The sequence below is a fragment of the Crinia signifera genome, chromosome 7 (genome assembly GCF_055691185.1).
Source record: "Crinia signifera chromosome 7, ASM5569118v1, whole genome shotgun sequence".
Taxonomy (NCBI): Eukaryota; Metazoa; Chordata; class Amphibia; order Anura; family Myobatrachidae; genus Crinia; species Crinia signifera.
Window position 1 is genome coordinate 192,067,784 of NC_139223.1, and position 14,817 is coordinate 192,082,600.

The window sequence follows — 14,817 nt, forward strand, 5'->3', positions numbered from 1 at the left end:
CCAGTCGACCTTCCTCATGTCGACCTTTATGCAAATTCAACCTTAAGTCATGTCGACCTTGGCCCATGTCGACCTTAAGTCAGGTCGACCTTCCTGCCAGTCGACCTAGTGGGGTCGACCTAATGACTGTAGACCTAAGTTCATTCTAATAGATGACCGCTTCCCGTATGTATATATCTATCTGTCTGTGTGTCAAGAAATATATATGTGTTTATGTGTGTTAAACCTTTTCTTTTTTTTTTTCATTATTAAAGGTTAAGTATTAACTCAACTCCCGGAGGGAATTAACCCCTTCACTAAAACCAAGAAACTGATCAATCTGCCTAATTTCTGGGTCCCTAAGTGTTAATAGTTTCACATATCGTTACTTGCGCCATTTATTACAATAAAAATGACAATATAAAGAGAGTGCTTTGCCTACTTGCTCAAAAGCAACACCGGATTAGCGAACAGGATTTCCCCATGAGATGAATGGATAATGTACTAACTGATATATGCCCATTATTTACCAACCAGAAAGAGATTTGGACATTTGGAAGAGGAATGTGGGCGGTTCTACGCTACAGCATAAAAGGGAATGTGATTCCACAGCATCATTCCACAGGACAGCGAGTAAGGGAATGGTAAGAGTCTACTTACTGCTGAGTGATGGAGCACTTATATCTGTATTATACATGTATTAATAAATGTTCTGCTATAGGAGGTGTCCGTGTACATTCTGCTGGTGGCCATGCTGGCCGGCCTAGTCACTGCTCCGGACTCATGTGGTGAGTCAATTCTATTAATATTTACATATATAGCGCATAATCTGTTATTCTGTCTGTCAGATATGAAGATGTTTCTACATTGTATTGATCCCTAAATTGTAACGTGCTCATCTTGGTACCAGCAAATATTAAGGGGTTCTACATACTTGGTCTGGCTGGGCTTCAGATGATTCTACCCTCTGTCCTAGATTGATATGATATTGTCATAGGTAACCAGCATTCTACATACTTGGTCTGGCTGGGCTGCAGATGATTACACCTCAGGTGCTGGATGTATTTAAATGCTTTGGTAATTGATCATTCTGCACACTGCTTTAGATATCAGAAATGTGTTTTTGACACACTTAATTTTGCAAGTTAAAAAGCAAATCTCTGTTGCCTATGTGAAGGGAGGAATATCTTATAACTCTTAATGACACATGCTATCTTGGAATACATGGATGTTTATGTAAGCCCCTTTTATTACCATTCATTGTAGTTGGGATTGGGTGGGGTGAGTCCAATTAATGAGTGCAGATGCATTTAAAGATCATTACATAGGCTGTGTGCATGGTTTAGCTGTGTGCATAATAGTTTTGAGTGCATCATTTTTAAAGTGCGGCATAATCAAAATATAACTGTGGCGTTATACTGGCGTTACACTGAAGTGAAACAGAAGCAACAACTGAGAAAACCAAAGACTGCTTTGAGTGAGTTCAATTTCTTCTCACGACATACTACCTCTGGCTGCTTAATCTGGCTACTCAACCATAATATCATCATTTTTACATCTGCAAACAACTTGTACTATCACTGTTAATAATTGTATTTGCACTGTCAGTTTTGAAAATGCCCAGCTGTACCTCTAATGTCTTCACCTCCCCTGCTCTTCCATTGATTTTAGGTGTCCCCCAAAATTTTATTCTTGGCCCTCTTCTTCTTCTTCTTCTCTCTCTACATGTCCTCTATGGGTGAGCTTATTTGCTCACTCGACTTCCACTATCACATCTATGCTGATAACACTGAAATCTACCTCTCCTCTCCTGATCTCTCTCCCTCTATCCTCACTCATTTCTCCAACTGTCTCTCTGCTGTCTACTCTTGGATGACCCAGCTCTTTTTCAGACTTAAATATCAAGGACTAAGCTGACCTCTTTCCACCCTCCTGCATAAAACCTGACCATCTCTCATCCTAACCTACTGTTTATGCTCACCTCTTTCCCTTCTGTGTCACCCCTGTCTGTCTAACCCTCCCTTTTTAGAATGTAAGCTCTCACGGGCAGGGCCCTCTCTCCTCATGTGCCTTTCTTAGAATATATAAACCTCTGCCACCCTGATGATTGCTTCAGTGTCCTGTCCCCTGATGCAACTATCCATATTAACCATGTACTTGTCCTAAACTGTCTTGTGCTGTAATTCGTTATGTGTTTTTGCTAATAACTATACTCTGTAAAGCGCTGCGGAATCTGTGTGCGCTATATAAGAAACTGTAAATAAATACGGGGTAAATTTACTAAAATTGGAGTTCTATTGAAGATGGGAGGATCTATTGAAGATAATAGATTGTATCCCATAGATGTTTGCCCATAGCAACATCCCATCTTGAGTGACTCACATCTGTGCAAATTTACCCCTAAGTATCCCCAAAATGTAACAATGCAGTCCCTACTTTTCCAGCAACAGCCACATCTAATGTCATATGGGCTACCTTCACATGATATTTTGGGTGAGGGATCTGACCTCGCCTGTGATTTCGGCACAGCAGGTGTTACCATATAGGCAAGTGGCTTGCATAGAAATATAGATATTGTTTTATACCCTCTTTAATGTAATGTGATTTTAACCATAGTATATATTATGTATGTGTATATAAAAGTAGGAATAGCTTAATAATTAGGATATCAGAGTTTAATGTTTAGACATTGTAGTATAGCTTGTGTTTTACTAAATAATATGAATGACCACTTTGTATCATATCAAATGCAATTTAATTAATTTAGGAGACAAAATATCTAAGGCATGCTAATTAGCAGATAGAGATATGTTGATTCCCCCAGTTCCATACATCCTTATTAACCAAGTATAAACAAAGTAATGTACTTACCACCCCAGGATGCAAATAACAGAACCAGGGCTGGTGCTAGGGGGTTCGGCGCCCTCCTGCAAACTATAAATTTGCGCCCACCCAAACTTTACAAAGGGAGGGGTGTGGCCACACAATAATGCTCCCACTCCAAATTACACTACACAGTAGCACAATCTTATTCAGGTGCCGTAACTAGCCATTTTGGTGCCATGTGTGAAAAAATAGGGACAGCGCGCGCAAAATTGTAGAAGCGTGGCTTCATGGGGAATTGGCGTGGTCACATAAAAGTACCAATAACACCATAATCCCCATAATACATTATGCTTCACACCTCAAAGCCCATAACACATTATAGTAACCACACACAGTAATGCACATTATTCGTAATGCCACACATCATGATGCCCCTTGCACAGTATGCAGAACACCATAATGCCCATTACACATTATGCCACACACTGTAATTCCCCTTACATAATATGCCATGCACTATAATGCCCATATGACATTGACACACATTATGCTACACATAATGCCCCGAGTACTCCTGCATATGCCCACATTTGTAGCGTTGCTTATTCATAACACCCACACCAGTTGCGAAAAGTAGTTGCTCTGCTTACAAGTAGTGCCCACATCAGTTGCCGACAGTAGTAGCGCTGCGTAACCATATACCCACTCCAGATGCTGACAGTAGTACCTCTGCTTATACACATACCCACACCAGTTGCCTGAAAGTAGTACCTCTGCTTATACGTAGTGCCCACACCAGTTGCCGACAGTAGTAGCACTGTGTAACCATATGCCCACACCAGTTGCCGACATTAGTACCGCTGCCTCTACACGTGCCCACACCAGTTGCCGACATTAGTAGTGCTGCCTATACACGTGCCCACACCAGTTGCCAACATTAGTAGTGCTGCCTATACACGTGCCCACACCAGTTGCCGACATTAGTAGTGCTGCCTATACACGTGCCAACACCAGTTGCCGACATTAGTAGTGCTGCCTACAAACGTGCCCACACCAGTTGCTGAAATTAGTAGTGCTGCATACACATGTGCCCACACCAGTTGCTGACATTAGCAGCGCTGCCTATATACGTGCCCACACCAGTTGCCGACATTAGTAGCGCTGCCTACACATGTGCCCACACCAGTTGCCGACATTAGTAGTGCTGCCTACACATGTGCCCACACCAGTTGCTGACATTAGTAGTGCTGCCTACATAAGTGCCCGCATCAGTTACCGACATTAGTACACTCACACTTTACAATGGTGGCACTGGCAGCTCATCCTCTCCTGTTTCCTGGTGTCTTCAGTCAGCCTTGCTCCCTTGTAGCTCCGCCCCTTCTGCCCCGTGTAGCCATGCCCCCTCCGCCAGTGTAGCTCCGCCCCCTTTCGGACCCTGCCGATGACCAGCTGATAATGAGCCAGGAGGGATCTCTATGCCTCCGGCGCTGCTGCCTGTGATGAAGTGTGACAGGCGCAGCAGCAGCCGGCAGGCACAGAGGACAGCAGAGGATGCACAGCAGGGACAGCGCCTCTCCTGCACAGCACCTACCTGCTTTGCATCCTCTGCTGAGTGGGTAGCGCCGGCCCTGAACAGAACAATAAGACAAAAGGGTATTTAAGCATATACTAGTTAGCACAGACTGTATATGTTTGGCAAATGCAAACTAGCTATTGTCCAGTTATACTGCGGGACAGGATACAACCGTTTAAACTGGGTTACTTCAAAGGGACTAATTTGTGATATAAGGAAAGAGCAGTGTTGCAAGTAAGGGGGTACGGAGTACCTGTAAAAAATATGTTGCAGGTACGCAGTACCACTTACCCCTGATCCACTGTCGTTTCTATCTTCATTTTAAGTATAAATATAATGCATCCGCAGCCCGCCCACCCAGCGTTATGATTGGTGCTGTATGCAGCTACCGGCTACTGCTGATTTAGCCTGTCACACTGACAGGCATCAGCAGCGCCGACAGCATGAAGAGCAGGCTCCACTATTGTAAGCACAAGCTGCCTGGCTCTCCCCCAAGCAAGAGCCAACCCAACCCCAGTCATTCCCTGTTTCTCATTCCCTGTGTCCTGATGCCACGCCACTATTGTCATTTAGTCACTCCTCTAGCTTTGTGTGACCATGCCCCCTGATGACACATGACCATGCCCATTTTTGGTGGAGGCTATAAGTACCACCAAGAAAAAAATTCTACTTGCACCACTGGGAAAGAGGTAGATAGACTGACACACTCACACGCGCACACAGACACTCACCCTATCCAGAGAGATGTGAGGCAGTGAGAAGACATCAGAAGCGAGATGAACCAAGGAATGGGCTGGAGTGAGAGGCGGCCGGTATAATTTATGTCAGTGTCGTAGCAGTCTGAGTCTGTCAATTGTGTAATGTTGTTTTATGTAATATAAGCAAGGAGGCGTGTGTGTGTGTGTGTGTGTGTGTGTATATATATATATATATATATATATATAGACTGTGCAGGGGTCCGGCACTGAAAGCCTCCTCTCAGCTGACTCCAAATACTTGGCCCGGGTGCCCGTTATTCCAGAGTGAAACTCTGGTACATATAGACTGTGTAATGGAAAAAACGTCACTCCAGGCTCTTGCTGCAAATAAAAGACTTTATGCGTCTGTGTGCCTACGGCGTTTCGAGCCTTATGGCTCGTCTTCAGGACATTAACAGTTAATGTCCTGAAGACGAGCCATAAGGCTCGAAACGCCGTAGGCACACAGACGCATAAAGTCTTTTATTTGCAGCAAGAGCCTGGAGTGACGTTTTTTCCATTACACAGTCTATATATATATATATATATATATATATATATGTCAAAAAGAAGGACAAGAGGGGCGCTCCATAGTGCATAAATGACAATTTAATAACAACATATAAAAACACGGTCCAGGAAAAGCAACACTGTACTCGTACCGAACCATGCAGCGCTGTGGGCTGGGTACCACAAGATATTCAAATTTTGAATGCCAGGCAAAGCTCCTACCACCAAACGCCGGGGCACCGCTGGAAACCACAAACCACCACTGGGGATCACCGTCAACAGGTGTCAGTGTATCGGGAACCACACGGGAACAGCTACGGAGGAGGGAGCCGGGCAGCAGTTGGAGCAGACGTCACAGGCCCCGCCCTATGGAGATTGGATAGTGTGTATGAATTCTTTCATTACATTTAGTGACTATCAAGTAATATGTCCTATGAAGCGGCTTAGAATGATCTGTTATAATAACAGACTCAATTCTTCCTCCTGTTTAATAATAATTACTTTTTCTCCTGTATTGAAACTGTTTCTCTGTTTATCTTAGTGTATTTTGACTATATGTCAAATCCACAATATATTAATCCTCCCAGGTTTTGATAATATGTATACATATATTTTTTCTTTTGTCTCTGCATACTGCACATTATGTATCAATTTTTCCACTGTAATTAGCGGTTATCAATTGATATGTTTTATGAAAATGTTCAAAATGGATTGTAATTGCAATTATAATTGATCCCTTTGTAAATTTATTGTATGTGCCTACGGTGACCATCCACTCTACAGCGTGTACCTTGTTTTACTAAAGATAATATATACAAATAATTTTAATTCCCATGTTCAATATTTATATATACTTTTAATGTGGTGAACGTTTGTGGATATTTTTTCCTTCATTAGTTCACATTTTATTGCTATATTGGGCTGTGTCCAGGTGATTTACTTAGCAAAGCTCTCACACAGCTGATACAGGTTAAAAACCATAAACGCACTGATTGGTTGGTCACTGCTACTTAACCAGCGAGCCGTCAGTCACAGGCCACGCCCTCTGACGAAGTTGTACTACGAAACGCGTTAGGGCGGGGCCTGTGACGTCTGCTCCAACTGCTGCCCGGCTCCCTCCTCCGTAGCTGTTCCCGTGTGGTTCCCGATACACTGACACCTGTTGACGGTGATCCCCAGTGGTGGTTCGTGGTTTCCAGCGGTGCCCCGGCGTTTGGTGGTAGGAGCTTTGCCTGGCATTCAAAATTTGAATATCTTGTGGTACCCAGCCCACAGCGCTGCATGGTTCGGTACGAGTACAGTGTTGCTTTTCCTGGACCGTGTTTTTATATGTTGTTATTAAATTGTCATTTATGCACTATGGAGCGCCCCTCTTGTCCTTCTTTTTGACAGATTCTTCCCCCTCTCGTGAGTCCCGAGAGTTCAGAGAGGTGGCTGCTATTTATATTGTGGATATAGTGCACTAGCCCCAGGTGTACCCTGTTTGAGCTAGTCCATTGCTGGAGTGGTGCTAAGGAATCAGCGCCGCACGTCCATCACCTGCTTTTCCTTCCATGTCTGTCTGTCTGTCTTTCTGTCTTGTCTGTCTTGCCTGTAAATATCAGACTTGAACTCTTGTGAAAAGTACTCTGCATATTGTATTGTAAAGTCTATTAGAATATAATTGCAGATGTCAAATATGTGTGTGTATGTTATAATATCTCAATAACTATTATTGGGATAAGAGATATATGATTCCTAAAACTCAACACAGGAAGTACAGTAATATGATCATAATGCGATCAGTCTACTTCTCGCTGATGACCGGGATGAGCTCCCGTCAGAGTCACTGTCCCAGCAATCAGGAATGATACATCAGGGCAAATATAAATTCTGACTGTTTTCTAAAGGATTCTTTATTTCTGGGGGCTGGCTCACATAATAATGAATATGTCCCTATACCACTTTCTCTTTACTTCAGGGTTGCCAACATTTAGTCTGTCCTCTCATGGAGAGGGCAACCAGAAGGGAGCACGGCCGGCATGCGTGCTGTGAAAGCAGTGGTGTAGCTAGGTGCCACGGCGCCCGGAGCAAAGGCATGTTTTGCACCCCCCCAATTTGTAGTAAGAGGGGCTCTTGCACAGCTAAAAGGGGGCGCAGCCTAACCTTATACCACACACCATAATGCACATTGAACATTTTAACGGGGCGAACGTTGTAATACCCATTACACATAACGCCACATGCTGTAATGCCCATTACACATAAGGTGCAAGGTTTCTTAATACAATTCAGCCTGCTGCACCCTTCACCCCCCTCCTACACACACACACACACACACACACACACACACACACACACACACACACACACACACACGTGGGTAGATGCAGTGTAGGATGGAGAAGCATAGTGTGGCAGTAAGAGGAATTGTGCGAGGGAAGAAGGGGATACTGGGCTAGGGCAGTCGGTGAGATGGTGGGGAACGCTAGGCTAGAATGGAGGACACTGAGGGAATAGAGGACTCTAGGCAGGATGGGAGGGGGGTATTACTGTGACAGGCAAGTTGGTGGTTTCTAGTTGCAGGGGTGGTGAAATGGGTGTAGTGGGCTGGTTGGTTAGGGGAGACAGGGAGACACTGGGACACTGTGAATGGGATGGGGAGGGGGGTCAGTAACAGTAGACTATAATCCGTCAGTGCTGTGCAGGGACCTGGTTCTCCTCAGAGTTTCAGGCTTCCTCACAGGCCTCTAGTTTTTCAGGTCCTGGGCTCCCCATCTCTCCCACATACCTGCACAGGTTTCACAGATCTGTCCTCCTGTACCCGGCACCCTATGGTGGCAGCATTCATCCCTCCTTCACCCATCAGTCTGTGGCACTATACCGATCTGTTTGGCACAATACTAGTCACGGTGCATGCTGACACATCTATGGAACCATGGTGTCAAATTAGGTGGACAAAATAAATGAATGAATGAAGCAGCAATAAGAGGACCACACAGGTGGGTGTTGGAGGTGGGTTAATTTGCACCCATGGGGGGAGGGGGGGTAGGAAGAGGGTCACTCACCACTTGTAGCACCCCTCTGTCACCTCCAATATAAAGTTGATCCGGGTCCCCCGGGTGAAAAGCAGCAGTTTGGGGATGTTGAGTTGGGAAGAGTAGGAGGCATGCAACCCCCCCACCCAGGAGGACACCCAGCACCCACACAGCCAGGTGCCCCATGTCTGCCAGCATGGGATGTGTAGTTCCACAACAGCTGGAGGGCCATGAGTTTGACACCACTGGCTTACACTACCGTTCAAAAGTTTGAGGTCACTTGTTTTTTAAAGAAAAACACTTTTTTTTTTTTCAATGAAGTTAACATTGAATTAAATAGAAAGACACTCGGTACTTGTGAGTTATCTGGACGCCCGATTTTTTGATTGTATGCCTTAAGTTAAGGCATACAATCAGATGCGATGCGATATCGCATCGCATCGCATGCGACCATCGGATGCGATGACCCGATTTTTCCATAGGAATCAATGTTAAAATGATTCCTATGGAAAAAGGGGTCCTTTTCATACCCCTACTATCCAAGTGGGCATGGAGTTGGATATAAACCTGTGGCGAGCGTAGCGAGCCACCGAGCCCGAAGCGTGGCGAGCGAAGCGAGCCCCGCGAGGGGACGGTATTCCGTGTCCCCTCGCGGGGCTCGCTACGCTCGCCACGCTTCGGGCTCGGTGGCTCGCTACGCTCGCCACAGGTTTATATCCAACTCCATGCCCACTTGGATAGTAGGGGTATGAAAAGGACCCCTTTTTCCCATTGAATTCCATGTTAAAATGGACTCAGTCCATTTTAACATTGATTCCTATGGAAAAATCGGGTCATCGCATCGCATCCGATGGTCGCATGCGATGCGATGCGATGTGCCCGATCCGACCCGATTTTGAAATCGGGCGTCCAGATAACTCACAAGTACCAGACACTCTATACAATGTTAATGTGATAAATGACTATACTAGCTGCAAATGTCTGACTTTTAAAGGAATATCTATATAGGTGTATAGAGGCACATTTCTAGAAACCATCACTCCAGTGTTCTAATGGTTCATTGTGTTTGCTAATTGTGTTAGCACTTAGAAGACCAATGGATGATAAGAAAACCCTTGTGCAATTATGTTAGCATAGCTGAAAATGGGTTTGCTTGTTATTCCTTTAAACTAGTTGGAGTATCACATTTGTGGGTTGGATTATACTCTCAAAATGTCCAGAAAAGGAGAACTCTCATGTGAAATTCAAAAGGCTATTCTTGTTCTTAGAAATGAAGGCTATTCCATGCGAGAAATTGCCAAGAAACTAAACATTTGCTACAACAGTGTGTACTACTCCCTTCAGTGAACAGCACAAACAGGCTCTAATCAGAGCAGAAAGAAGTGGGAGGCCCCGGTGAACAACTGAGCAATAATACAAGTACATTAGAGTCTTTTGTTTGAGAAATAGATGCTTCACAGGTCCTCAACTGGCCGCTTCATTAAATGGTACCCACAAAATATCTATTCTCTGAAGGGAGTAGTACAGACTGTTGTAGGAAATGTTCAGTTTTTAGGGGTTTTAGGAAATATTTAATCTTAATAAAAAAGAATGATTCATGTGAAGGGCCATACATCCACATACTGTTGGGAATCCCTTTAGAAGCACATCCTGGTCCTTTATATGTGATTTCAGTCTTTTACAACCAGTCATGAAGGCCGGAGCCTTGCTCCCCAACTTTCTGTAACATCTAACATTTATCATATATTATTAGATAACCCCGCCCTTTATGAGAAGAAGCTGAGCATCCTCAATCTACTGGCCTGCTGGAATGAGGATTCTGATTGTTTCAGCAAATCAAACATTAATAAGTATCGGAGCTGCAAAGAAATCAAGCAGGCTCACTGTGGTGCCAAAGGTGAGTAATGTGCAGGGGCAGATTGAGAGGGAAAACCGGGGTATGATGAAGGGGGTGGGATACTTCCTCCTCATAGGTACCAGAGTGACTTGGATGCAGTCACAGCCTTCCTTGAATCTTTTGCTTCAAATGTATCTGCAAACAGGGCCTGAATAACCAATAAATAGGGCGCCAGGACTGCGGGGGGGGGGGGGGGGGGGGGGTGTTGCAGGTGACCGCTAAGGAATAAAATTAATGCACTAATTTATTCCATGCTTCCCAGCTATCACCCGTCCTGATGTCCTGTGATGGTTAAAGTTCTTAAGGTGACTGATGGAACCATTACTTTATGTACTTTGTGCTACAGCGCCAGCTGGGCAGCCTAAAGCCAAAGTCTCCTTCACACGCCACAAGCATTAGATCATACATGCCAGTTGTATAACCATCATTACCTACACATGGGCAGTATGACTGGCGAGTCCCTGAGCGCCCATACACGTGTGTTTGGCAGCATTACAAGGGGAGCTACATGTGTATTAGCCTAGGGCACCTGGATCCTTTAGTCAGGCCCATCTATGTAGTTATGCTTATGCTGGTGCTAAAGGAGGGAACATTTGTGCAACGACTGAGACACCCACCTTCAGTGTCTACAGGTGCTGCAATCTTGCTTTGTGTGTCTTTACCATCAGTTGCACCATTGAAACTTGCACCAACCCTATGCTAGATTCAGATCATCCCACAGCAAATGAGCGATTCATTGTCTCTGTTCCACCACATTCAGCAACTAAAGAGCGCCCATCACATTCTAATACACTTTTTTTGTGTGTGTATCCAAATCTGTAATTGTATTTTATATGTTTCTGTGCAGAAACACCTACTGTACAATAACATTTTTGGGTACTTGTTTCCTAGCACGGCGCCACCGACTTTTTTATCTTATGGCATCGGGTCTATCATATCGGGTCGCATCGCATGCGATCAGACCCGATTTTGGTACTTGTCTAGTATCACGGCGCCCATCGCATCGCAGACCATTTGGCATGCGATGCGATATTGCGCGATGTTCACCAATGTTATACAATTTAAATTGTATGTCACTGTATATGGCATACAATGCGATGGGATGCGATTATAACTTCTATAAGCACCCTAATGGGTGCTTACAATGTTACATGCACCCCCACGCCACCCGTGGCCATTCTTAAAATTATCCACAAACCTGGTAGAGACCCTCTCCTCCTACCGACTTATCTCCCTTTTAAATACAGATTACAAGATCTTCACTAAAATCCTGGCAGACAGACTTAAATTTAAACTTCCCTCCCTGGTTCACTCTGACCAAACGGGCTTCGTTTGGGACGCCATTCCGTCCTTAATGTACGTAAGGCCTTGACGGTTATGCAATGGGTGGAGTCTACTGGGAGTCCTGGGCCTTAAGCACTACTTTCACTAGATGCCGAGAAGGCTTTTGATCTGGTCACATGGGATCACCTATTTTACACTATCGAGAGGTTTGGGCTCCCGGTGGACTTCAGCCGTACTATTAACCCCTTCCCGACAATTGACGTACATTTACGTCATGGTCGGGAAGTACTTCCCGACACATGGCGTAAATGTACGTCATGGCATTTAACTGTCACCGCGTCTATAGACGCGGTGACAGTTTCAACATGTCTGCTGTCCCTGACAGCAGACATGTCCGTGCATGCCCAGGGGGGGCTGCGATGCCGCCCCCCTGTCGGCGATCGCTGTGATTGGCTGTTTAGTGTGAACAGCCAATTACAGCGTTTTCTGTGAACAGCCAATTACAGCGTTTTCTGTGTCACCGGCGAATAACGTTCGCCGGTGACACGCGATCGGAGGTGATTGGTGCTGTAAAGTACAGCACCAATCACCGCGGGGTGTAAGGGTGACACTGGTGTCACCCCACCTCACCCCGCCCGCCCCCAAAGGCCGTGATTGGTCCGTCGGACCGACGGACCAATCACAGCCATGGAGGGGGGTTTAAACTAACGGTGACTGCACTGCAGACGCCATTCCGGTCTGGAATTGCGTGCAGTGCGGTCACCGTGCCAATCTGCCGCGATATACTGACCAGAACCTGGCAAAATACTTACCTGATCCTTGCAAATATCTTGGCTGCTTCATCTGCTTGTAGTGTGCTGGATGCTTCCTGGATCCTGTTACTTGTGACTTCCTGTGAACTTGTGCTGCTGCAGTGTAATAGCGTTAGTTAGATAGAGAGAGATAGTGTCAGAGAGTGCTGTATTTTGTGCTGCTGCAGTGTGATATAGTTATAGAGAGAGATAGAGAGAGATAGAGAGAGATAGAGAGAGATAGAGAGAGATAGAGAGTGCTATATTTTGTGCTGCTGCAGTGTTATAGTTATAGATATAGAGAGAGATAGAGAGAGATAGAGAGAGAGAGAGATAGAGATAGTGACAGATTGTGCTATATATTTTTTATATAACTGACTGCTGCCCCCCCTTTTGTGCTGATCAGTATAAATTAACTGATCAGCAACTTTTTGGGGGCGCAGGGTATTTTTATATACATATATATATACCTGTCACTGCTGCTGCTGCAGTGTCATAGAGTGTTAGATAGTGAGAGATAGAGAGATAGAGAGAGAGAGAGAGTGACAGAGAGTGATGGAGAGTGCTAAATTTTGTGTCTGCTGCCCCCGCCTTTTGTGCTGATCACTATATCTGAGGTGATCAGCAACTTTTTAGGGGTGCAGAGGGTTTTTTTTTTTTTTTTTTTTTTTTTTTATATATACCTGCCAGTTGCACTGTCAGTTGCACCTGCTACCCCTCACTGGTAATCAGTGTCGCATCACTGATCACCTTTTTTTTTTTTTTGTGTGTGCTGTGGGGTCTTTTTTTAATTTTTTTTTTTTACACACACTGTGATTTTGTGGGTGTCCTGTGGCCGCTGTGCGCGGATCAGTGACGTACATCACTGATCATCTTTTTCGGCACAGGGTTGATCTATTTTTTTTTTTTTTTTTTTTTGATCAAATTCCTGTTGCCTTTCAGCGCTGTTCAGTGACGGACGTTACTGACCAACATCTGTGCTCAATTTTTGGCGCAGGACCTTTTTTTTTTTTTTTTTTTTTTTTTTTTTAACCCCTTCAATTTTTTTTTTTTTTAACCCCTCCATTTTTTTTTTTTTTTTTGTATAAAGTATTTTTTTTTTCTGCACACTACATACACACTACATACCCCCCGGGTTGAAATAAAGTTTGTACCCCCCCCCTACACTATACACGTGTTGAAACATTTCACTACCAGTAACACAAAAATAAAAATGGCATCCCAAATGTCATCCCAAATGTCATCCCAGTCATCCAGAAGAATGTATTCAGCGGAGGAGGCATATGCCCTGCTTGCTTCTGACTCTGACACAGCCAGTGATGCAAGCGGGGAATTTGAAGGATTCGCCTTAAGCTCCTCTTCCTCCTCTGATGATGAGGGACCCCCTCAAAGACGCCCCCGTAGAGCAGCTGAGACCCCCCCCCCCAATAATTGATCTCGTATGGACCCCACCACCAGACAATTTTGAGCCCCAGGTTCCTGAGTTTTTGGCCATGCCAGGAATCCAATTTGATTCCACAGGTCTCAGAGAAATTGACTTTTTCAAATTATTTTTCTCTGATGATTTTATAAATTTAATGGTGGACCAAACTAATTTATATGCCCAGCAGTTTATTGCTCAAAACCCCACGTCATCATTTGCTAGGTGGACCCCTGTAGATGCAGTAGAGATGATGACGTTTTGGGGTCTGGTGTTTCATATGGGCATAGTAAAAAAGCCAGAAATTAGGCAATATTGGAGTACAGATGTTCTGTACAGCACCCCATTTTACCGTATGGCAATGCCCCGGGCTCGATTTGAGACTATCCTTAAATTTTTGCATTACAACGATAATGCACAGTGCCCACCCAGAGATGATCCCACCTTTGACCGGCTATTCAAAGTCAGGCCGGTCATTGATCATTTCAGTGCCAAATTTGAAGACCTGTACATCCCAGATAAATTCATTTGCATAGACGAGTCCCTTATACATTTTAAAGGAAGGGTTAAATTCCGCCAGTACCTTCCCAGTAAGAGGGCAAGGTATGGCATAAAAATGTATAAGTTGTGTGAAAGCACCTCAGGGTACACCCACAGGTTTAGGGTATATGAAGGGAAGGATTCAAGAATTGAACCGCCAGAATGCCCCCCCTCCCTCATAGGTGTTAGTGGAAAAATTGTCTGGGATTTAGTGCACCCCTTCCTGGATAAAGGTTATCACCT

General features: G+C 44.6%; 1 protein-coding gene across 1 annotated transcript in view; it reads left to right on the forward strand.

The window, feature by feature from the left end:
* Positions 1 to 587: 587 nt before the first annotated feature.
* Positions 588 to 14,817, forward strand: part of LOC146020994 (intelectin-1-like) — a 40,349-nt gene continuing 26,119 nt past the window's right edge. Inside the window, exons 1-3 of the mRNA XM_083154747.1 lie at positions 588 to 623; positions 701 to 767; positions 10,396 to 10,539. Of these exons, the coding sequence (XP_083010873.1) occupies positions 621 to 623; positions 701 to 767; positions 10,396 to 10,539 (214 nt within the window). The 5' untranslated portion in view covers positions 588 to 620. The remainder of the gene's footprint in view (positions 624 to 700; positions 768 to 10,395; positions 10,540 to 14,817) is intronic.